This window comes from Pelophylax lessonae, assembly GCF_965119305.1.
Source record: "Pelophylax lessonae genome assembly, chromosome: 4".
Lineage (NCBI taxonomy): Eukaryota > Metazoa > Chordata > Amphibia > Anura > Ranidae > Pelophylax > Pelophylax lessonae.
This window is the reverse complement of record NC_138771.1, coordinates 486,272,051-486,297,936: the sequence shown is the minus strand read 5'-3', so window position 1 is coordinate 486,297,936 and position 25,886 is coordinate 486,272,051. Positions and strand designations below refer to the sequence as shown.

The window sequence follows — 25,886 nt, the reverse complement described above, 5'->3', positions numbered from 1 at the left end:
CAGTGGGCCGCATTGCCTGAGGTTCCAGGCCGCAGGTTGGACATGCCTGCAGTATAGGCTTACCTATAGGTAAATGTTTGCAGATGAAGCTTCCTTCCTCTTTAAAACTTAATGGGGGACCTATCATTTCTTCAATCTTTCCAAACTGAACAAAGTTTTCCCTGGGTTTGCATTCTCGCGCATCTGGTGTAATCTAAGTCTTTATGATTCAGGAGTCCCTAACAGTGCTGTGGATGTGTCTTAGCATCTAGAAAGCGAAGTGAGGTTAAAGAGAACCCATACAGTGGAAACTGTGCTGTGCTAAAAAAAAAGCAGGCAGAGGTCTAGTCACCAGTATTGCCTGTGGTCTCTCTGCATTTGATTTGTTCATCGTTGTTTATTTATTACCGCTTGTATTGCACTGTCTATTCCTCAGTTGATCTATACCTCATTATTTATGTATTATTCCTTGTACTGCACTGTGTATCTGCATGGAAGAAGCCATTTTGGTAGAGAAGCAAGGCTTTTCCCCCTAATATAGGAGTGGCTCCCAGATGACTGGTGGGAGGAGTCATCTGGAAGCCACTCCTATATTAGGGAGAAAAGCCTTGCTTCTCTACCAAGAGAATTGGAAGGAAGCAGAAAAATAGGGAGATCGTTGCCCTGCAGGTCCCCAAGTACAGCTTCCTCCAGCCAGGGAGATCGTTGCCCTGCAGGTCCCCAGGTACAGCTTCCTCTCCAGCCAGGAGAACAGTAAACATATCAGCAAATCTCAATCCAAATCTGGGAGGACCAGCAGTTGGAGGCAACAGTGTTTCAGATGATTCCTTACTGCTTACCTCCCAATGTAGCAGCAACATTTTTTGGGAAACCAGGAATGGACTTTGGACGCAGACTTCAGGAAAACAAACCTTTTCTTTCACTAGGGAAGAAGACTTAGCAAGACTCAATTCAGATTGCCAATTGCCCAAATAGTCGTGTACATCACATGTATATCAGCAGTTGTGTCACAGATACATATTTTCCTTTGTATAAAACTTTCAAAATAGTCTAGCAAGCAGGATATATTGTTCTCTGTATAGATGCTTCCTGTAACATCTTATCCAGAGCAGTTGACATTCGCGGTTTCACACTTATCTGTATTCTTGTTAGTTACAGGAAGACAGAGAGAGAGAGGGAGAGAATAGGGTCTAACAGCTGCAGCTTGGCTGTTTTTGTCCTTGTAGTTCTACTGGTGTTTGTCAGAGTCAACCATTGTGTTTTTACTAATTATGCTATTCAACATCTTAGAAGGCATTCAAGCTGATGCCACATTTCCCCCTTTGATGCTATTCAGAGGGGAAACCCCCTGGGCAGTGGCGTACCTAGAGCATTTGGCACCCGGGGCGGATCCTATATCTGGCACCCCCCAACTTTAAAATGTAAAAACACCCACAAAAAATTGTAATGTGTTCAAGAATATTTTTTGCACAAATTTCACAGCCCCCCCCAACACAGTGCCCCTTGCAGTCTGCTCTCCGTCTCTCTAATCACAGTTCCCCCTTTTGCACTCTCTGCCTCCCCTGCACAGTCCTACCTTCAGCATAAATAGATAGCTAATATTATTAGCAATGTGTTTAAGTTTGAGTAAGAGATTGGAGACTTGCTAAAGGAGATATTCAGAGACTACAGACATGATACAGATGGTCAGAGACTGCAGACATGATACAGGAGATGGTCAGAGACTAAGGGCATGATACAGGAGATGGTCAGAGACTGAAGACATGATACAGGAGATGGTCAGAGACTGCAGACATGATACAAGAGATGGTCAGAGACTGAGGAAATAATACAGGAGATGGTCAGAGACTGAAGACATGATACAAGAGATGGTCAGAGACTGAGGACATGATACAGGAGATGGTCAGAGACTGAGGACATGATACAGTAGATGGTCAGAGACTGAGGACATGATACAGTAGATGGTCAGAGAATGAGGACATGATACAGTAGATGGTCTGAGACTGCAGACGTGATACAAGAGATGGTCAGAGACTGCAGACATGATACAGTAGATGGTCAGAGACTGAGGACATGATACAAGAGATGGTCAGAGACTGAGGACATGATACAGTAGATGGTCAGAGACTGCAGACAGGATACAGTAGATGGTCAGAGACTACAGACAGGATACAGTAGATTGTCAGAGACTGCGGACATGATACAGGAGATGGTCAGAGACTGAGGACATGATACAGGAGATGGTCAGAGACTGAGGACATGATACAGGAGATGGTCAGAGACTACAGACATGATACAAGAGATGCTCAGAGACTGAGGACATGATAGAAGATAGAAGAGCACTAGGGGGGCCGGAGAGCACAGACGAAGCAGAGAGCACTGGAGGAGCTGAAGGGCACGGTGGGGGGGGGGGGGCTGGAGAGAATTAAGAGGGGGTTTGGAAAGCATTGTAGGGGGGTTGGAAGGTGCAGGGGGTGGAGAGCACTGGGGGGGGGACAGGGAGCACTTGGGGGGCGAGCAGGAAAACCAGGGGGGTGGAGAGCACTGGGGGGGGGGCAGGGAGCACTTGGGGGGGTGGGCAGGAAAAATCAGGAGGGTGGAGAGCACTGGGGGGGGGGGACAGGGAGCACTTTGGGGGCAAGCAGGGAAAATCAGGGTGGTGGAGAGCACTGGGGGGGACAGGGAGTACTTTGGGGGCAAGCAGGGAAAATCAGGGTGGTGGAGAGCACTGGGGGGACAGGGAGAACTTGGGGGGGTGGGCAGGGAAAATCAGGGGGGTGAAGAGCACTGGGGGGGACAGGGAGCACTTGGGGGCCGGGCAGGGAAAATCAGGGGGGTGGAGAGCACTGGGTGGGACAGGGAGCACTTGGGGGGCGGGCAGGGAAAACCAGGGGGGTGGAGAGCACTGGGGGGGAACAGGGAGCACTTGGGGGGTGGGCAGGGAAAACCAGGGGGATGGAGAGCACTGGGGGGGACAGGGAGCACTTGGGGGGCGGGCAGGGAAAACCAGGGGGTGGAGAGCACTGGGGGGGACAGGGAGCACTTGGGGGGCGGGCAGGGAAAACCAGGGGGGTGGAGAGCACTGGGTGGGACAGGGAGCACTTGGGGGGCGGGCAGGGAAAACCAGGGGGGTGGAGAGCACTGGGGGGGAACAGGGAGCACTTGGGGGGTGGGCAGGGAAAACCAGGGGGATGGAGAGCACTGGGGGGGACAGGGAGCACTTGGGGGGCGGGCAGGGAAAACCAGGGGGTGGAGAGCACTGGGGGGGACAGGGAGCACTTGGGGGGCGGGCAGGGAAAACCAGGGGGGTGGAGAGCACTGGGGGGGACAGGGAGCACTTGGGGGAGGGAGAAAGCACTGTGGGGAGCTGAAGAGCATGGGGGGGGAAAAGAACAGGGGGGGTCTAGTGCACTGGGGGGGGGCTAAGAGCACCGAGGGGGGGAGATTAGGAGCACTGGAGGGGGGCCAGCAAAAGAAGTTGTATAGGAGGGGGATGGGGCAGCTGCATATAGAGGAATTGATCTTTCCCTATTCTTCCTGCAGGAGGGAGAGGAGGAGAATCAGTTATTCAGCAGGCAGCTGCAGGAAGAATAGAGAAAGATGAATTCCTCTATATGCAGCAACCACATCCCCCTCCTATCCAGCACACACACCTGGGCAATGGGCACTCACCTTCTTCCCGCCGAGGCCCCGCCCCCTTATTCCCGCCGCGGCTCCGCCCCTTATTCCCGCCGAGGCTCCGCCCCCGTATTCCCGCCAAGGCTCTACCCCCCCCCCCCGCTAGCAGCACGGACTGAAGGAGCTGCCACTGCAGCTGCCTTCACACTGCGGGATCTGTCTGAACACACATGCAGGACACCGGCTGACACCCCCCAGAGCGTGGCACCCGGTGCGGGCCGCCCCCCCGCCCCCCCCCATTGGTACGCCACTGCCCCTGGGACATGGTAAGAAGTTATAGTAGTTTGGGTTTGTCCCAGGGAGCTATTGGCTGGTACTTCCACATGGCCTGCTGCCTTCCTCTCTACAGTGGCCTCAATTAAACCTCGGATTATCCTAGTCACAAGGGGAATTAGGCAAGAAAGGAAAATTCAGGTGGCCAGTATTGCCATTGCTACCCCTAACATAGCTTTTAGCCCACTTGCCAGCATTAAACCCATCCCAGGTCTGTACGGGAACGTGAGCTAGCTTTCCCATCCTGTCCGTAAACTCTTTGATAGCTTTCCCATGGTCATCAATCTTCAGACAGCAATTACTTAGATTGAACTTAACACACACCCCTCCTTCTGCAGCTAGCAGATAGTCTAAAGCAAGCCTATTCTGGTAAATACTGGTACACAGCTTGGTTCCTTGTGTAGCGAGTCAGATAAGTTGCAGACTCATTAGTAATGATTTCTAATACAGCTTGTAGCCTGATAATTCGGTTAAGCATATAGATAGAAGTACGGTAGCCGTATGATCTATCCTCTGCCCAGGTGGCAGGACCATATTACTGGTTCTGGGGGGCCATTCATTGTCTTCCCAACTCCCTATCTGAAAGTCAGGTGCCCTCCTTTTTCTCTGTAGCCTCTCATACACAGGGACTCCCAGTTGTTCTCCATTACTAATAGGAAGGAGAAAGAACGAGGGCTTTAGAATACCTAAGACCCAGGCTCCTGACCAGTTTCAGGGGAGCTCTTGTTCCCACAAATCCAGTACAGTATCTCTGGGGCCTTCCAGTTTAATTATTTTGAGATATCCTCCCATGCCCCTTGTAAGTTGGTGAAATTACTAAAGGGGTGTAGGTCAGACTTCTGTACATTGTTATTTCCCCACCAAGATGTCTTTATTGAAGTGTCATTGTAATACTGCTGTCTTAGGCAGGTAATTTCTCCTACGTGGGTTTTATACAGGGGGCCTGACCTGGTTATACAGTATTTCCCAACTATTGATGTTTTCAGACACCATTCTGATTTTACTCACTTGGAACATGCAAACTCCCGGCAGCTGGTGTTGTGGTTGGGATTTGAACCGGCAACCCAGTTGCTGCTAGGCAGAAGTGCTAACCACTTAGCCACTGTGCTGGCCCATTAGCAAAAGTATGTAGGCATAAGACACACCCCCTACCATGCCCCTTAAAGGAGAGTTATACAGAAAACATTTTTAGTTAAACCCACAAGTGCTTTTTTTTTTTACTACTACTACTCCTTTATACTGGCTTTTGAAATTTTGAAATGCAGCCATTTAGAAATTGGATGGAAGGTTTAGCACTGAGAAACACCTTTTTTTTTAAGGAATTAAAACAAAAGGATTTTTTTTACGATTTCTGCATAGGCATAACTCACATTTCTAGATGTAGCAAATATTCATCTTTTGAGATCGTTCCACTGTGAGAAACCTGCCATTGTCCTTGCCAAACACATTGTGAAATCTAGAAAATGAGGAAAACTGAAAACATGTAGCAGACTCTGATAAGGAGAACTGAGCAGCCTTGTAGCATTTACTGTATCTCCTAATAGATAGCCAAAGTTGGGCTTCCATCTGCTGCCTGGATGTAGCCAATACATGAGAACTGGGAACACGCACAATATCTATCATCATCCAGTTTAGGCCAAATTCTGACATCAATTGTTCCCTCTTTGATAGGCCAATACACACCTGTCTTTCCCTTTTTTATTGGTTTGCCTACTATTTATTTATTTATTTTTATACAAAAAAATGATAAAAACACATTAGGAGAGACTGTAGGAACTTAAAGCAGAACTCTAGCCTTCCCTTCAATGGTGTACAGGCTCCTCTCCTGTACCTAAATAGCTTCCTCTGATTTCATTGTAGACTAAACTTCTCGCAATGTGCATAAGAACCTACAGCAAGTCAGATGGAGCTCAACTCATTTCTTGGCTGGAGGACGTACAGCATCATCTAGCCCAGTGGTCAGGGCCATCTTACCGAATGGGCACACTGGGCAGTTGCCCAGGGGCCCACCTTGCCTGGGGGCCCCACCTGCACAGCCCCAGCCAAGCATTAGTCCCGATACCCGTGTGCATCCCGCCGCTGAACTTGGCAGGTGGCAAGCGCTTGTCGGCCCTGCACTGCTAACAGGCCACTTGGGCCATTGAGGGTGAGCCCACAACTACAGGAATGCCTGTCTGCCTCCATCGGAAAAAACACACACAGGACAGGATAGAGGAGTCCGACTCCTGTCCGTGTGTGTATTCACTGGAGCCAGCCGCCAAACTTGAAAGCTGTCATTAGCCTGGCACTGCTGTAGCAGTAAATATAGTCTTACTGATACTTTGCATTTTTATTCTTGTGGGTAGTTGTGTAGGTGGGGCCCCAGCACCCTGCATTGCCCAGGGCCCTTTAATGCTCTTAAGATGGCACTGCCAGTGGTTGTCAACATATGTGCTAAAGGGGGCCTTAAATGTGGCCCCTGACGTCACCAAAGGGCTGCACATAATGTTCAATATATGTAATGCTTGAGAGGCCTGTCAGGTACTGCAGACGTAATAGAGGAAATGAGGGTCAGAGAGTGTGAACATGCTACATTTTCGCCTGAGAATATGCTGCAGAAGACAAAATCAAACTGGGAACATGTTACACGAGGCTAGTAAAGACCAATGCTATTATCCTAATCAGTGTTCCCACTACAGGCTACGGAGGTTCGAGGGCTGCACATCATGTACCAAAGGGCCGCATGCAACCCTCGGGCCCCAGGTTGGGTGGCAGGCATCTAGCACTTTTATTCATTGGGTTTTTTGTTTTTTTAATCATGAACGGTTAGCATAACATGTGGGCATTACTTAGGGGTGGTCTGCATGCAACCGCAGCCTACCTAGGGACGTCCACTCCTCCAGACTGAGATCAACCTATCAAGGTATTTTAAAATTTGTGCAATGCCTCCCAAGAGCAATCCCACTGCTTGCATATTTGCATCAGGTCTGAGAGTACTGAGTCTGGTAGCTGTTATGTTTTACGGAAGCTACCCTGTTGGCCTCTCCCATCTGCCTTCATTGCATAGGGAAAGATAGTGATCTAGTGATGACCTCTTTTTTTTTTTTGCATGTTTATGGTGAGGAAGGGGAACCAGGGAAGGCAAAATGTAAGCAGAATAACCACTTCAGCTCCGGAAGGTTTTATCCCCTTAATGACCAGGCCATTTTTTGCGGCACTGCATTACTTTAACTGACAATTTTGCGGTCGTGCCCAAATATTATTGATGTCTTTTTTTCCCCATAAATAGAGCTTTCCTTTGGTGGTATTTGATCACCTCTGCGGTTTTTATATTTTGCACTATAAACAAAAAGACTGACAATTTTGAAAAAACAATATTGTTTACTTTCTGCTATAAAATATTATAAATAACAAAAATTTAAAAAATCTAAATTTTTCATCAGTTTAAGCCAATATGTATTCTGCTACATATTTTTGGTAAAAAAAAAAAAACCCTAATAAGTGTATTTTGATTGGTTTGCACAAAAGTTATAACGTCTACAAACTATGGGATAGATTTATGGACTTTTTTTTTGTTGTAGTTTTTACTAGTAATGGCGGCGATCAGCGATTTTTAGCACTACCCCAGCGGTGATCAGGGGGTTAAGTGTGCTCCTAGGGAATACTTTCTAACTGTGTGGGGGACTGAAGTGCTAGGGAAAAAGAGAGATATGAGTTTCAGCTTTTGCTGAAACACAAGATCTCTCTCTGCCTCTGTGACAGAACAGCCATCTGCCTTGTTTACATAGGCAGAAGGCTGTTCTGTCATTCCCCTGCACAATCGCGGTTGGCCAGCAGCCATCGCAGCCGTCGGACGGCTGATTGGCTCCTGCTGTGTCTGATCACAGCGGGGAAGGCACTCCGGCAGCGCACGGGCGCCCCCGAGAACCCCTGCACAAAATCACGTACCTAGACGTGATTTTGCGCAGCCGGGCCGCCCTGCCGCAGTAAATTTGCGGTGGGCAGTACGGAAGTGGTTAAACTTTAGCTTTAAAATGTATAGTCTTGAAGAAAGAAGAGAACATGACTGCAACCTTTAAATTAATTAACGTGACACTAAACACACACTTTTAAATTTATATTGTCTCTTCTATTTCTGTATATGGATGATGGCATTTTAATTATTTTAATAATAAAAAAAAAAAACATTCAAGTACCTTTTTCCTAATTAATATACAGCTGTGACATGACCCAGATCTTTCCCAGTCTGTCTGCAGGGAAGCTTAAGCAGGAGGAGCCTTTAGTTCTCTGCTGCTGGTCACATGTTCAAAAAAAAAAAAAAAAAAAACAGCCTTTGAAATATAGAGTAAAAATATATAAATAATATCAATAAACTATTTTAAATTGTCATACGAATATATATTTGAAATCATTTCTTCATTATTTTTTGGCAATGACATGGTGTGGGCGGATTTCTGCCAGTTACAGGCTGTGTCACGCTCCTCTAGTCTGTGCCTTAGAATAAGAGGGAGGGGATTCCTTCATCAATCTACATGTAATATTCCGCCCCCCTTGTGTTTAGCTGGTTAGTAAATATGGAGGAGGAGGGAGGGAGTGGGTTATCAGTTACTACTATAAATACACCCACATGTGTGACTCTATAGTCACATGGGCTAATCAGATGTGATAGGGAGGAAATGCTCAGCATAGAAACTCATTGAAAACTGAGCATGTGCAGAGCTACCACCACAGCCGCAAAATCCCTAGCAGAATTGGGGACATGGACAGAAGGGGGAGATAGAGAGCAGCAGGATCAATCAGGTTTTTTTGCAGAATACAGTAAATGTATCTCATAGTGCCTGAATGAGTATGAACAGCATGCAATACACTATGTAATGATAGTTTTTTTATGATGTGGGTTTAGTGACACTTTAAATGTGTGAAAAGGGTTCAGGAGGGCAGTATTATCAGAATGCGGAAGACAAAACAGTATTAAACCCAAAAACAAACATTTTTTTATATTGCAGCTTACCAATTCTGAAATGTGCAGACTGCATTAGTTTCCTTTTTAGGCTTTCTTCCTTTTATTTTCATCTGGTGATCAAGCCAGCAAGTCTGTTGTTTTAAAAAACCACAAGCTCTCCAGCAGAATATGCCAGCTTACATGGATGAGACAATCCAGTGGCAGGGGTGATTAAAATGCTAAACTTTTTTTCATTCATGTAAAACCTTTATCCCAAAAGGAAAATACTGCTGTAACTGATTAGAAAGTGTGAGCTGGAGGTTGGCTTCAATTTGTTAGTCTATTCAAATCTGCTAATACATTTAATACCCCCCCCCCTCACAGACTGACAATGCTGATGTCTGCTGTGCCTAATGTGCTCATTTATCCAGAGTTGTGGCTCACTAATACAGGAGGTGTGTTAGGCTGGCCATACATGTTCACTATTCTTGCACAATTTAGTGTAAGGGCATGCCTAATTGGATACCATTGGAAGTTGTTTAGTTTTGACCCCATATTATAAGATTTTTGGTAAATCTAAAGGAAAATTGTACAAGTTAATTGAACAGGTATGGCCAGCCTTACTGGTCAGATCACCAGGTTAAAATAAAGGGGAAAAATAGCAAAGAAAATAAAATTGATGCAGCTACTACATCTAATGATTGGTAAGCTGCTATATAATACATTTTTTGGTTTTGGGTTTAATAACACTTTAAGATCAAGAACACGGGGACATGACCTCAAACTAACAGTATGAAAGTTCAAAACTAACCTTAGAGAGACTTATTTTATGGTGAGTAATTGATACTTGGCCCAGGGAGCAAGTACAAACCAGAGGCCCATGGTGCAGCGCCTCGTCCCCCTCTCACTCTCCCTGATCCCGGCTTCCTCCTGACCTCCATTCCAGGCTGAAGCTGTGCTCCAGGTACTCTCTATTCACAGGCCGAAACTGGGTTCCTGACCTGGCAGCAGGGGGCAGTTGGGGGGGAGCTGGGACAGCTTGGTTGGGGCTTCAGTGAACCGGCCTCTCCTCAGACACAGTTTACACCATCCATGCTGGGAGGGGGAGGCCTGCGCTCTGTCCTTGTCTTTAACCCGCACTCAGTAGGTCAGCGGCAGGGATTTTTTACTTTTCTTAATCAGGAATCCTTTAGGCATGTCTGTGGCAGAAGCAGTGCAGCCTTTTTACGGGGCATCAGAGAGGCCCAGGGGGTAATTGCCCCCCTGCCCCCTGGCCCAGTCCTCCCCTGGGTTGTCAGCAGTAAGTAAATTTAAACATACAGGGTTCGTACGGTCATGAAAAACCTGGAAAAGTCATGGGATTTTAAAATGGCACTTTCCAGGCCTGGAAAAGTGTTGGAAAATTAACTTATCCCAAAAGTTTTGGAAAAGTCATGGCAATCTTTTGTTGCATATGCAGAAAAGAGAGAAAGGCTCCACTCGGTGGAGCATGTAAATAATTTTATTGACACATATTTTAATTAAGAAATTACATGGAGGTGTAAGCGCCTATCATAGTTCGGCATCCTTCCGGGTCCGAGGTGTTTCCGTCCCAGCCAGCAGCCAGGAGAGGGGAGAACCAATCAGGGGACTCAGTGTGATTGAGGCAGCGGTGAAGCGCATACCTCACTGGAGGGGCGCACGAACGTGATGATGCAGGGGGGGGGGGGGGGCACTAACCTCTTTCGGTTTCCTTCAAGGAGCGGTTCACGCATGCTCCGAAACCCCGAAACCGGTCTTTCTAAACTCAACAGAACAGGATCATAGAGTCTGCCTTGACCCATTGGGGTTGATTTACTAAAACTGCAGAGTGCAAAATCTGGTGCAGCTCTACCCAATCAGCTGCCAGTTTTTTTTTTTGTCAAAGCTTAACAAGGAAGTAAACTTTCTTTCCTGACTTTTACCTATAGGTGCTTACCTATAATAAGGCTTACCTATAGGTAGTGTAAATATCTCCTAAATGTGCACCGTTTAGGAGATATTTGTATCACATGCAGCCGGTGACATCACTGGCGAATGCGCTCTGAAGGAACAGCCACTGGTGCTGTTCTTTCCGGGCCATGAACGAACGGCCAGTCACAGAGCCGGAGTCTGCGAACCCGGAAGCAAGATGGGTGAAGATGGAAGCGGCTGCAGTGCTGACATTGTGGCGCTGGAACAGTTTCGTTTAAACCACTTGTCGACCAGCCTCCCTAGTTATACTGTGGCAGGTCGGCTCTGTTACGCGAAACATCGTACCTGTATGTCGCTTTGTGTAGCAGATAGTGGGGGCGCGTTGATTGGTTAGAGGGGGAGCCAATCAGCAGGTCTGGCAGATGCGATGTCCACCAGGCATCCGCGTTCGCTCCCCACAGAGACAGAACCCCAGTCTGCTGATGTAAACATGGCATACCGCTCTTTTGTCAGTGATGAACACAGGGATCCTGTGTTCCTCCTATTTAGGAACACAGGTCTCTGTGTTCATCCAGTGATTACAACCCCCACACAGTTAGAGAGCATCCCCTAGGCACACATTTAACCCTTTGATCTCCCCTGGTGTTAACCCCCTTCCGGGCCTTCCCTGCCAGTGTCATTAGTAATAGTGCATATTTTTAGCACAGATTACTAGTAATGTCACTGGTCCCCTCAAAAGTGTCAGTCAAGTGACCAATCTGTCCACCGCAATGTCGCAGTCCTGCTAAAAATTGCTGATCGCCGCCATTACTAGTAATAAATTAATAAATATAAATTACATAAATCTATCCTCTAGATTGTAAACGTGATAACTTTTGCGCAAACCAATTAATATACACTTATTGGGATTTTTTTTTTACCAAAAATATGTAACAGAATACATATTGGCCTAAATTGATGAAAAAAAAAAATAGATCTTTTTAATTTTTTTTCATTGGGAACGTTTTATAGCAGAAAGTAAAAAAATAATGTTTTTTTTTTTTTTTCAGAATTGCCGCTATTTTTTTGTTTAGAGCGCAAAAAATATAAACTGCAGAGGTGATCAAATACCTCCAAAAGAAAGCACTATTTGTGAGAAAAAAAGGACATCAATTTTATTTGGGTACAGCGTCGCATGACTGCGCAAGTTAGTTAAACTAAAGCAGTGCCGTATCGCAAAAAAATAGCCTGGTCATTAAGGGGGTAAGTCCTTCCAGTCCTAAAGTGGTTAAGGTAAGTTTCACATAATGTGCTAGTATGCGATGCATACTAGCATATTATGACTTTACCTTGCAGGAAAAAAAAAAAAAAGGCCAGCGGTATACAACTGCTTTAATTGAAACTGAAGTTAGAAGCTGATTGGCCACCATGCACAGCTCCACCAGATTTTGCACTCTCCAGTTTTAGTAAATCAACCCCATAGAGACTTTTGCTCCAGGTCATGGACAGTTGGCTTAGTAATGCTCACGCTGCATTGCTGTGATGTGTGTTAGCTGTCATGGGATTCTTTAGAGACAGCCCCAGCTAGTGTGAAGGGGTTCGGTGGCCCAAAGGCTCTTATTCGTGGCTCTGACCCCTCAGGCAGCACCCAGGGCATGTGCCCGTTATGATTGAAAATAACAGAATAAACACATAATGTCCAGTATGGTACAATGAAACTGGAAAAAACATGTTCCATCCTGTCTGGTAATTCTGTTTTATCACTGAACAATGGCAGTAGAAATTTAGTGAATAACAGAAAATCTTGCAGATTGCAGATAAACATGTTACATCATACAGTTCATTCACCTTGTCTGCTGTGTTCCAGGCCATGATCTACAACAAGATCCTGAAGCTGTCCACCTCCAACATGTCGATGGGTGAGATGACCCTGGGACAGATTAACAACTTGGTGGCCATCGAGACCAACCAGCTGATGTGGTTCCTTTTCCTATGCCCCAATCTCTGGGCGATGCCTGTGCAGGTACAGCCGACAAGTAAGGGCACCGCCATGATACCAATCTGATCCCAGCCCTGTCTCTTCACATCTTCTGCCATAATACAGTGGAAAATAGCACAATATTGTCCTCTGTACACATACTCTATGAATCTACCATCTTCTTCCAGATCATAATGGGGGTCATCCTCCTGTACAAGCTGCTGGGCGTCAGCGCTCTGGTTGGGGCTGCTGTTATTGTTCTGCTCGCTCCGATACAGTACTTCATTGCTACCAAGCTAGCGGAAATCCAGAAGAATACTCTGGTAAGTCTGGGAGAGCGACTAGAGGACGATCAGTGATACATTAGTATTATATATTTATATGCAGTAGCACTGTCATATACTAAGCAAGTAGATAAACTGTTGGTGCAAAGCACCTGTTCCCTGTGCTCTGGGTGGTGCAATCCTCTATCCAGCTCGGCTATAGACTTGTAGATGTTGAGAACAAACGACACAGCAACTTTGTAATGCTTCAGCCTTGCAGCCCCTCACCAGACCAGGGTGGTCTGGGAACACTATAAAACGATAAACAGACACAAGGGCGCACCAGCCTAGTGCATTACCCTTTAAGCAGGTTTATTAAAATAATGAATTAAAAATACTCACAAACGAGTTATTGGTAAAAAATCACATCAGACAAAGTATAAAATCCTCAGCATTGAGATCGGGATTGGATCGTCCCCCGAAGCTGTACAGGCTTACGCGTTTCGAGGCTGCCCCTCTTCTTCAGAGCCTCATATACTGCAGTGATGTACAAAGAATACTGAATCAGTGACATTAGTCTTTGTACAAGAGGAGCTTGCACTCCAATCTCCCACCACAGTCACACGCTATTAACCTCCTTGGCGGTAATCCCGAGCGTGACTCGGGGTGGATTTTTCATTGCAGGAGCGGTAACCCCGAGTCACGCTCGGGGTGGATGTGCAGAGAGCGCAGCGGTGTTCTCTTACCTTCTCCTGGCGATCCAGCGATGATCTCTCATTGCTGAGATCACCAGCCGAGAGTCCCGCCGCTCCTCCGTCCACCATCGGTGTGATCACTTCCTAGTTCCGTTCCCTGCAGTAGCAATGCTGCATGGGAGCGGAACTAGGGAGGGAAATTCAAAAAAAAAAAAAAAAAACGTTGCACAAAACACAAAACACATTTTATATTATATATACATATATGCATATATATATATATATATATATATATACCGGTGTATATGTGTATATATATATATATATATATATATATATATATATATATGCACACACACACGCACACACATATATATATATAAAATTATATTATTGATTCAATTATAATTCATGCGTTATATATTACATATATATATATATGTGTGTGTGTATATATATATATATATATATATATATATATATATATATATATGTACACATACACACACACACACACACACACACACACATATATAATATATATATGTGTATAATTTTATTATATATATTATATATTAAATAATAAAATTATATTATTGATTTGATTATAATTCATGCGTTTGTGTTTCAAATTTATCACATCTGGGATGTCTACTAGACTCTTGTTTTGGTCAGGTTTAAGTCAGTAATTACTAAGAATTGTAGGCCTATAATACATAACGCCAAATTTCCATGAAAAGAATTGTACCGCTTTTGGTATGTAATTCCTGACAGAATCATACCGCCAGGGAGGTTATTATTACCATGTATATAGCGCTGACATATTCTGCAGAGCTAAAGGGAAAATACTGAGCCAGTCACATCAGTCTCTGCATCAGAGGAGCTTACACTCTAATGTCCTACCACAGTCACACATTGATTATTTTTATAATTATTATTATTTTAAATGTATATAACTCTCACAATCCACAGCTCTGTGCAGAGAACATTGAGCTAGTCAAGCTAGTCAAGCTTACACTCACACAGTGACAGTCATTATTAATTAAAATTTATAAACTTTGACCTATTTTTTTACAAATTCTTCAGTGCTGTACAGAAAACACTTAGACAATCACATCATCCTCTACAGCAGAGGAGCTTACGCTCAAATCTCTCACTAGACTACAGATATACACTCACAGTCAAACACACACACAGTAAAAATACTTCTAGCCACCAGAGAACGGACAAATACACAGGCAGGATAAGACCAAGTAAATATTTCTTTTAACTTGTCTTTCTCGATAAAGTAAAGTTGATTTGGTTATTGGGTGTCTACTAAGGTCTCTGCTATCCAACGGACATGGTGCTATTCATATATTGTCCATCTAATGTCTCTGGATATAACATATCTATCCACCACTCTGCATTGATGTATTCATTTCTCTTGCTTGTTTTCATTTCTCTTCCCTTGTTCCACCTGTGAAGGATTATTCCACTGAAAGGCTAAAGAAGACAAATGAAATTCTGAAAGGAATAAAGCTACTGAAGTTGTATGCCTGGGAGAACACTTTCTGCTCCAGCGTGGAAGACACGCGGATGAAAGAACTGACCAGCCTGAGAACTTTCGCTCTCCACACGTCCCTGTCCAGTGAGTGATCCCCTCTTCATAACATGTACAGTGATTAATGATGAGACATCTACAAACTAAATGGGTAAGTATCAGCGCCTACTCTATAATAAATCAATAATGTGTGGCTAATGCCAATATTATAAATTATGTGCAAAATTATCCTTAAAATAAATATCTTATTAAATAGATGCCATACCATGTGTTATAAAGTGCTCAGTGATATGAAACTCATTATCATGAATATATAAATCCAAGCAAATATCCAAAAATGTCCAACAATATTATAAGTTATAAAGTGCTATATATTGATGCAATTAAAGTGGTAGTATCACGATTTTTTTAACTTTTAACTACAGGTAAGCCTATGATAAGGCTTACCTGTAGGTACAATTAATATCTCCTAAACCGGCACGGTTTATTCATTAGTGTAAACATATAATTGATTTCAATATTAAAGTGTCCAGTGCTCAGTGACAATAAATAAATTAATTATCCTCTTCATACAAAAAGTGCTCTGTGCTTGTCTGCTGTCTTACACCAGAGATGATCAAAGTGCTCAGTGCTCAAATATCCGGGTGCTCCCCTCTCAGTCCCCTACTCACCGGACTGTAAGAGGAATCAAGCCTTATAAGCAAAAAACAATAGCCAGGATCTCAGGAAATCACCAGGTTATCAGCACCTCAGATATATATCTCCTCACAAATAGATTGCAGCAGTTTCCGATAAAAAACATCCAGGAATAGATCCACCATAAAATTCAAATGGAGAGAGACCTCACCGTGCAGTATTAACAACTTTATTGAAAAACAATTAAGATTGCACTTACAGCATACCAGATCATAATAAGCGGTAACAGTTCCTAATTCGGGGACCCCAATATTTCCTCAGCGTTCCACCCGCTCATACCGGAAGTGACGTAGTGCGTGAGAGTAACGGCTTGACGCGTTTCGCTCTGCCAATCAGAGCATTCTTAAAGGCCTTTTGAGAATTTAATTGCATCAATATATAGCACTTTACAACTTATAGTATTGTTGGACATATTTGGACATATGCTTGGATTTATATATTCATGATAATGAGTTTCATATCACTGAGCACTTTATAACACATGGTATGGTATCTATTTAATAAGATATTTATTTTAAGGATAATTTTGCACATAATTTATAATATTGGCATTAGCCACACATTATTGATTTATTATTGAGCAGCGCTGATACTTACCCATTTAGTTTATGTAAAAGGCTCCTTTTTTTTCAGCAGCAGCTCATTCTTAAAGAGGAAGTAAACCCACCTCTACAACTTGTACCTATTGCCCTGTACACACGTGCAGATTATCTGAAGACTTTTGTCTGCAGACTTACCAAAACCATATAATATGAGGTCAAACCTAAACACTTTCAATTTGTATGCAATCCGGCAGGCCCTTGTACTACATAGAAAAGGTAAGTCTGCAGACAAAAGTCTGCAGATAATCTGCACGTGTGTACGGGGCATATAGGTAAGCCTATGATGAGGCTTACCTATAGGTACTGTAAATATCTCCTAAACATGTACCGTTTAGGAGATATTTACCTTACATGCAGCCAGTGACGTCACTGGCGCATGCGCTCTGAAGGAACGGCCGCTCGTGCCGTTCCTTCAGAGTCCCGTGCCGTGACTGTCGGCTCTCGCGTGCATGCGCGGGAGTGACATCGCAGCAGCTCTGGCCAATCAGATGGCCGGATGCCGCGATCCCGGAAGACGGGCGACTGGACATGTCGCCCGTCATAGAGGTGAGTGAGCGGCACGGCGGGGGCTCGTTCTAAGGTAAGTATTGCATAATGAGCTAGTATGGGATGCATACTAGCTCATTATGTCTTTCTCTTGCAGGGTGAAAAAAAAAAAATTTGAGTTTACAACCTCTTTAATGGTTTACATTTATTTCCTAAGCGCAGGCACTTTTTGCATATAATGAGACATCTACAATCTGCTCTGTCTAAGGTTATGTTCACTTCCTACACAGCAAACTATAATACAGAACAGGGTTTCTCAAACTTTTACATTGGAGGAACCTTGGCAAGGGTTGAGATCTCGGGGAACACCTGAAATAATGCTCACTTCTAAAGCGAATGGCACATTGGTGTGATCAGCAAGCTGTTGACATAACCACGGTTATTTTGAGAAATAGCATTAAATAATAGAATCAATATTAAAACATAATTTTTTAATGTGAAACTTGTGGTTTCTTTTTTCTGTACAGATGCTGAATTTTGTGTCCAACTTAAAATAAGCAGTGTACAGGGGGGCAGCAGGGTGAGATACAGGGGGTCATGAGGGCACAATGCACGGGGGCACACTACTATGGGTCAGCAGGACACATTACATAGGGGACAGCAGACAAATTACATCTGCTGGCAGCAGGGCACATTGTATGGAGCAGAGCACATTACTTGGGTGCAGGGCACATTACATGGGAACAGGGCATATTATGGGGCACACAACAGGGCAATTTACGTTGGAGCTTGGCATATTAAATTAGAGCAGGGCACATTATGTGAGAGCAGGGGACATTATGTGGGAGCAGAACACATTATATGAGAGCAGGGCATATTACATGACAGCAGAGCACATTATGTGAAATAAGGGCACATTACATGGGAAGAGGGGGCATTATGGAGCCCAACAGCAGGGAACATTACATGGAGCACACATCAGGGCACAGTACATGGGCACACAGCAGGACATATTACAATACCAGAGTTTTCTTCATATGCAGAGTTAGGCAGGTAAGTGGTTGTGATCAATCCTTTTCTGGCATTCTGTTCCCTGTTGGCTCCTCCGGTTCAGGGGTAGCTGCATACCACAGCCAACACTATCACAGCTGTTTCCTTGCCTGGCTTTGCATTAGTCGGCAGAAGGAATGAGATCTACCTGCCAGCTGCCTGCAATTGAGAGGTAGATCGTGGCAGAACCCCTGTTGAGGAACCCTAATATAGAGAGTATATGTGAGACCGCAGAGCAGAGCATTGCCAAATAAAGTTACAATTCTATATTTCTGGGAAATGTATGACCTATTGTTTTATTATTTTGTCTTTTTAACTGGATGATCACCGCTTATACTCATAATTCATTAATATTTTTCAGTATTTTTATTTTGAAACATTTTGCTGGAAATTTTTACCACCCTAAAAAGTGTATCTATTATTTCCTCTGAGAAAAGCTGGAGAAGGAATTTATTTATTTTCCTGTCCTTGTTCCATTTTCAGCAACATGTCTTCTTTTCTCCATTTCTCTTTACTTTATTTTCACATCACAACTTTCCTTTTCACACTTTTGAAAATTTACAAGTCAATATAAGAAAAATCACACATTAGCACGCACAGAGCAATGGTCCCCAAACTGCCTGCATAGTTCTGGCTGTGACACCATCTACACAGTAGTGGAGCATAGACAAAGATAAGTGACCACTGGAGATCAAAACTGCGGGGTGCTATACTAATTCCACCAACACCAGTGATGGGGCACTATTCCTTCCACTGACACCAACAATGGGACACTATTCCTCCTCCAACTGACAACAGACACTAGGTAATTTTCTAATCCAATTGGCCACAGGCTGGCCCCCCTTGAATCTGAACAGAACAATATTTTTGTACCTTTATTTAAAAAGTTTGAGGACTCCTGGCACAAATCCTAAAACACAATTTTAATTTGCAATGTGCCTAAAACACAATGCACAAGAAACACACATATTCATAGCCAATATTAATACCTTATCCATTTCTGAGTGCACGCATGAATAAGGCCTTGACGCGTTACTGAAAAGTTGTCAGATAAAAGCTTGGAGGAGTGTGGAGGTCGATTATTGGATGTGTTTGATGCGGTAAAAAATTATTTTTTAGACTGTCTGATGTAGCTGCCATTTTTGCTGTGTGTTTGTGTCCTCTAATTTTATTGTTTTATTTTGGCAGTTTTTCTGAATGCAGCCATTCCCATAGCAGCTGTCCTGGCGGTAAGAACATTTTTTCATCCTTCAGACATCCTTCTGTCTCAGTTTAGGTTTAATGAAATGACAGCTGGATTATATTTGTGTTTCTCACATTAGTTACAATATTCCTTTTGTTAATTGCTTAATCCTGTGCAGCATAAGGGAAGAGGTAAGATTATATAGGAACCAGAGTTGTGGCCATACCCATACATCAATGTCTACAGCCGACCATAGATGAATCAAATCTCGGCTGGTTTAGCAGGGACCAGCCGAGATCAGATCCATCTATGGGCAGGTTAGTTGCATTAAAGTCGATATATCAATCGATTTCAGTACAACCAGTTTGCTGGATTTTTTGCATGTGATTACAGCCAACGGCTTGAGCCACCACCAGTAACAATTGTGTTCTGCCATCAAGGAAGGCTTCCCTGCGGCAGAACACATAAGTGGTGCAGGAAGGATTCTCCCAAATGCAATGACTGTGTTGATGGGGGAATTGAGCAATTTTCACAGGTTGCAGGAAAGAAAAATCCATCATCTATCACTTGCCTAAGTGAACCTGTGCCTAGACCATGAACATTAAAGTATTTATATCTCCTTAGCAAGCATTAAAAAGGCTTTAAAACAAGCTGTTACTAACCTCTGTAGCTGCAGGTAGTGTGCTCTGTTTGTGACTCATAATGCACTCTTTGTGTGTTTCCCTCCAGACATTTGTGACTCATGAATATGTTGAGAGTGAAACTCTTACTCCCGCTAATGCCTTTGCATCTCTGTCATTATTCCACATCCTGGTAACGCCGCTCTTCCTGCTCTCCACCGTGGTCAGGTTTGCTGTGAAAGCTCTGGTCAGGTACGTCAGTAAACAGTCATCCTAACAGATTATTAGAAAATACCTCCATGGTGAGGGCATATCCTAAAAAAAAGTTGTGTTTTATTGCTAGGTGATCTGATGCTGTCCTATTCTCTCAGGGAACGTCTTGTGCCAGTTAGGGTAATGTGTGTCTATATATGAATATTAGGGTTACATAGTTACATAGTAGGTGAGGTTGAATAAAGACAATAGTCCATCCAGTTCAACCTGTGTAGGTGTGTGTGGCTGTAATCATCTCCTGAGGACTGGCGACCAGAACTCAACAGAGTACTCCAGATGCGGTCGGACCAGAGTTTTATAAAGTAGAAGGATTATAGACTTATCTCTGGAATACATACCTTTCTTTATGCATGCTAATATTCTGCTTGACATTGCATGCTATTGCCTAGTCTATCATCAACCAAGTCTCCCAGATCTTTCTCCATTTTTGATTCTCCCAAGGGTTCCCCTCCTAATGTGTATTGTGCTTTTATGTTTCTAGTCCCCAAGTGCAAAACCTTACACTTCTCCACGTTAAACCTCATTTGCCATGTCGTTGCCCACTCCGTTATTTTGTCCAGGTCATCCTGTAGGATATCTGCTTCATGCTGTGCAGTTATTGCCCTGCCCAATTTTGTGTCATCTGCAAAAACTGATATCGAACTACTGATCCCATCCTCAATGCTGTTTATGAATAAATTGAACAAGGTTGGTCCCAGGACTGAGCCTTGGGGCACCCCGCTTGACACCTCAGACCAGTCTTAGTATGCACTGTTTATTACCACCCTTTCGACACGCCCTTTTAGCCAGTTCCGTATCCAAGAGCAAACCCTGCTGTCGATACCTGCAGACCTTAATTTATAAATTAAGCGCTTATGGGGAACTGTATCAAACGCCTTAGCAAAATCTAAGTACACCACATCCACTGGTCTGCCCCTATCTAGCTCACAGCTCACCTCCTCGTAGAATGTTAAGAGATTGGTTTGACAAGAACGCCCATTTGTAAACCCGTGCTGGTTACTGCTGATGATGTTGTTGTCTTTAGCAAACTCTACGATATAGTCCCTTACCATCCCCTCCAGAAGTTTACATACTATCGATGTCAAACTGACAGGCCTATAATTTCCAGGTATATGCATCAGGGTGATATCAGTGAACTTGCAAGGTTCCTAAAAGACCCAGAGCACTCCTGGGAACATAGAAGGAAATGTTGTCCGCACGCACACACACCGAAGCCCACGGGATATGACCTAACTTATTGGTACTTTATTAAGTAATGTAGTTGTTGTATGTACTGTTTTTACTTATAGGTAGAGGTAAAAAAAAGGGTCCCAAAAACCACAAATAATCTGAGAATAACTCTCACAAGCAAATCATGGCATCAATATTGCAGGATTCTTAACTGAGTGTCATAATATAATTTCTTACCCATGCTTCATATGTACATGAATATGTCTCCAAGGGTGAGAGATCTAGGACTCATCCAAATGCAATGCTCGCACCCAGGTAGGACATTTAGTAGGAGGAGGAAAATATGCCCCCCCCCCCCCCCAATACTTATAATGTGCTCCCTAAATAGGCCACGCTGCAATAATACATACTTGGGAATTACTTTCATTAGTATTTTAGAAATGTTATCTATTTTACAGAAAAGTTATGGCTTGATCTTTAACAGTGCTAACTCTAATTTTATATAATATCTATGACAACATGTCTCAATTGAAAAACTTAATACGTGATCATTTCATATAAACATAAACATTACAAACCAAATTCAGCAAAGATTGATGTAAATTTATTCAGAGGGGCATTACCGGAGTGACAGCAAGAAGTTCTGCAAATGGGGCACTTAAGAGAAAAGCCTGGATATTCAGTAGAGGACCATGGGCTCTCAGTAGAAAATCCAGAGCACTCAGTAGAAAATTTGGAAATGCAGTAGAAGACCAGGGGCTATCAGTAGAAAATCCAGAGCACTCAGTAGAAAACACAGAAATGCAGTAGAAGAAGACCAGGGGCTCTCAGTAGAAGATCCAGAGCACTCCGTAGAAAACACAGAAATGCAGTAGAAGACCAGGGGCTCTCAGTAGAAAATCCAGAGCACTCAGTAGAAAACACAGAAATGCAGTAGAAGACCAGGGGCTCTCAGTAGAAAATCCAGAGCACTCAGTAGAAAATACAGAATTGCAGTAGAAGACCAGGGGCTCGCAGTAGAAAATCCAGAGCACTCAGTAGAAAACACAGAAATGCAGTAGAAGGCCAGGGGCTCTCAGTAGAAGATCCAGAGCACTCAGTAGAAAACACAGAAATGCAGTACAAGACCAGGGGCTCTCAGTAGAAGATCCAGAGCACTCAGTAGAAAACACAGAAATGCAGTAGAAGACCAGGGGCTCTCAGTAGAAGATCCAGAGCACTCAGTAGAAAACACAGAAATGCAGTAGAAGACCAGGGGCTCTCAGTAGAAAATCCAGGGCACTCAGTAGAAAACACAGAAATGCAGTAGAAGGCCAGGGGCTCTCAGTAGAAGATCCAGAGCACTCAGGAGAAAACACAGAAATGCAGTAGAAGGCAATGGGCTCTCAGTAGAAGATCCAGAGCACTCAGTAGAAAACTGGGAGATGCAGTAAAAGACCAGGGGCTCTCAGTAGAAGATCCAGAGCACTCAGTATTACATTCAGGGTTCTCAGTAGAAAACAGAGTGCTCAGTAGAACACTTGGGGTTCTCAATAGAAGACTCAGGCTCTTAGTAGAAAATGTGGTATGCTCATTAAAAGACCTAGTGCACTTGGTAAAAGACCCAGGGCACAGGACCTGCAGAGCCGAAATTTCAAGCAATGTTATCAGCAGGTAACCTTTATGTAACTGAGATCAGGTTTATCCTGGGGTGACAATGCTGTCCTCCATTAATACTGTATGGTGAGTGAGTGTTGTCACCCAAGGGCAGGAAGTGTGTTACTGTCAGCATCACTAGATGAAAATAAAAAAAATCCTGAAAAAAACTCAGCCAATACATTTAGGGATTGGTAAAGCTGCAGTTTTCTTTTTTGGGTTTATAAACTTTAATCACTACTGCTGGGCTTGGTCTATACATTGCCATTTACATACAAAGGTAAGTAACTGAGATTGGCATGATATAATATAAATGGTTTCTTATCAATGTGTTTTCAATTTGAACTCTCAGATTGATGTTTTTAGTTATATTTAGCCTGCACAGCGGCCCTTATCAGATTTCTCATCTCTCTTTCCATCTCAAGTGTTCAGAAGTTAAATGAGTTCTTTACCAGCGACGAAATCAGAGACGACAGTATGAAGAATGGTGATTCACCCAGCTTGTTCGACGCCTGCAGGAAACACCCAGGAATTGTACGTCTCACCAATAGGGCTCTACTAATATAACTCTAATAATATAACATGATACAAAGTAGATCTTGATATGACATATACAATGGCTATAGTTACACAAATGTTTATAATTTTGCAACTCTCTGTGCATCAGATACAGTATATAACAGATTAGAAAGATGATTTAAAGCATGGGTGTCCAACCTTTTGGCTTCTCTGGGCCGCACTGAGTGTAGAGAAATTTTCTCGGACCGCATATAAAGTATATGCTACAGTTAAGGTATATAAGTAATAAAATGCCGCAGCGCCATTCCCGCATGCCCATCCAATGCAGCTTCACCAGTGCGTGCCCAGCCAATGCAGCCTGATCAGTGCCCATCCAATGCAGCCTCACAAGTGCATGCCCATCCAATGAAGCCTGATCAGTGCCCATCCAATGTAGCCTCACCAGTGCGTGCCCATCCAATGCAGTCTGCAATGAAGAGAGAGGAGAGCCACTGGATTACACAGAGCAGGGATCTCCCGCTTACCCGGTGTCCACTGTCATACGAAGTCCTGCCTCCTGGATCGGCTCCTATGATAGACATCACCAATGTGCTGTCTATCATTGACAGAGGCTCAGAGCAGCCTCTGCCTACAGTTAGTTGGAAGCCGCTGTGGCCATGCCCCCGACTCGACTTCCTTCCTCCCAAGCACAAAAAAAAAATTGTCAGGGGGCAGTGGGCCGCATTGCCTATGGCTCTGGGCCGCATGCGGCCCTTGGGCCGCAGGTTGGACATGCCTGATTTAAAGTGTATCTGAAACCAAAACTTTTTTTGTAGCTTTAAAAAAGAGTAAGGAGTATTTGCTCTTGGTTTAATTTTAATTTGTTCACATAATAAATAACTTACATGAAAATCTGCGCAAGGGACTTTTACAGACATGCTGGTAGTTGTATTCCCTCCATAACAGGGAATTCCCAGTTTGTTACTGACATTTTCTGTTGCTCCTTTTGGTTTCTCTCCAGCATTCGCGAGCCATTAACCGGAAGCAGCCACTGAGGTACCAGCTGGACAGCTATGAACAGACCCGACTGAGACAAGCTCGCTCCTCTGACAGCGAGGAAGCCGCAATCAAGGTTCCTTATAACTCATTTTTTATTGTTAAATAAACATTCAGAGCTATGTCCACATACATCACATTCTGGGAAAATGATAGGGTGGATGGGAATTTACATCTTTATGTCTTGAGAGAGAGAAAAGATACTGAACCCTTCACATCAGTCTGCACCAGAGAAGCTTACATTCTAACATCCCACCACATTCACAAACTATTATTATCATTATTATACACTTATATAGATCTCACATATTCCAAAGTGCTGTACAGAGAACACTTTTAACCATTTAGCCAGTAACATCAGTCCGTGCACCAGCGAGCTTACACTCTAATATCTCACCACAGTTACACACGATTATTATTAATTATTAACATATATTTATATAGCTATGACAAATTTTACAGTGTTGTACAAAGAAGTCTGAGCAAGTCATATCAGTCTCTGCACCAGAGAAAGTTACACTTATATGTCTGACCACAGTCACACACTTTTATTACTATAAACTGTTTTTATATAGCTCTGAAATATTCAGCAATGTTGTACAGAGAGCACTGAATCAGTCACATCAGTCTCTGCACCTGAGGAACTTACACTCTAATGTCCTGACCACAGTCACACAGTAATTATTAATATTATGTATTATTGTCTTTTTCTATCTGATGAGATAGTTTCTTTTGCTGATAATGTTTCAGTCAATGTAGAATCTATTTTTGTTGTTTTCCTCTTATAGGTGATTGGTGGATACTTTTCCTGGGGAACAGGATTGGCTACATTATCTAATATAGATATCCAAATTCCGACAGGTAGGAGGATACTCTGACTTATGAGGTTTCATATACAGTAAACCCACCTCCATTGCGGGGGTTACGTTCCGGACCCAGCCGCGAAAAGTGAAAATCCGTGAAATAGAAAAACCCTATTAAAATGCATTGTAGGCATGTTTTTTTTTTACTAAAAAGAGGGGGGTAGGGGGTGGCGCTGTCTGGTAATCAAAGAAAGTATTATATGTGTTATGACTAGCTACATATAACAAATATAAAAATATATAATAAAACCAATGTGCAAATCCTAATAAGGTAACCTGTGCATCAAAGTGACAAGTGCATGTACTTCACCGTGTAAGTGACGGGTACTGTATACATAAAATCAGAAATAAATATGTGTGCACTACGTGAAATAATGGTATGGTCAATAGGTATTCACAGACAACTGTGAGTGCAGCCGTGCATAACGTGTTCCACCTGTATAAAGTAACGTATGCTAAAATAAATACTATCTATGATAATCCAGTAAGTATATATAAAACTTGATACAAAAA

At 43.4% G+C, this 25,886-nt stretch overlaps 1 protein-coding gene across 1 annotated transcript in view; it reads left to right on the top strand.

Moving 5' to 3' along the window:
• The window catches only part of ABCC9 (ATP binding cassette subfamily C member 9), a 210,267-nt gene that overhangs the window by 78,085 nt on the left and 106,296 nt on the right, over nucleotides 1–25,886 (top strand). Inside the window, exons 9-16 of the mRNA XM_082254775.1 lie at nucleotides 12,630–12,785; nucleotides 12,929–13,063; nucleotides 15,166–15,328; nucleotides 19,264–19,304; nucleotides 19,988–20,130; nucleotides 23,382–23,490; nucleotides 24,476–24,586; nucleotides 25,299–25,371. Of these exons, the coding sequence (XP_082110901.1) occupies nucleotides 12,630–12,785; nucleotides 12,929–13,063; nucleotides 15,166–15,328; nucleotides 19,264–19,304; nucleotides 19,988–20,130; nucleotides 23,382–23,490; nucleotides 24,476–24,586; nucleotides 25,299–25,371 (931 nt within the window). The remainder of the gene's footprint in view (nucleotides 1–12,629; nucleotides 12,786–12,928; nucleotides 13,064–15,165; nucleotides 15,329–19,263; nucleotides 19,305–19,987; nucleotides 20,131–23,381; nucleotides 23,491–24,475; nucleotides 24,587–25,298; nucleotides 25,372–25,886) is intronic.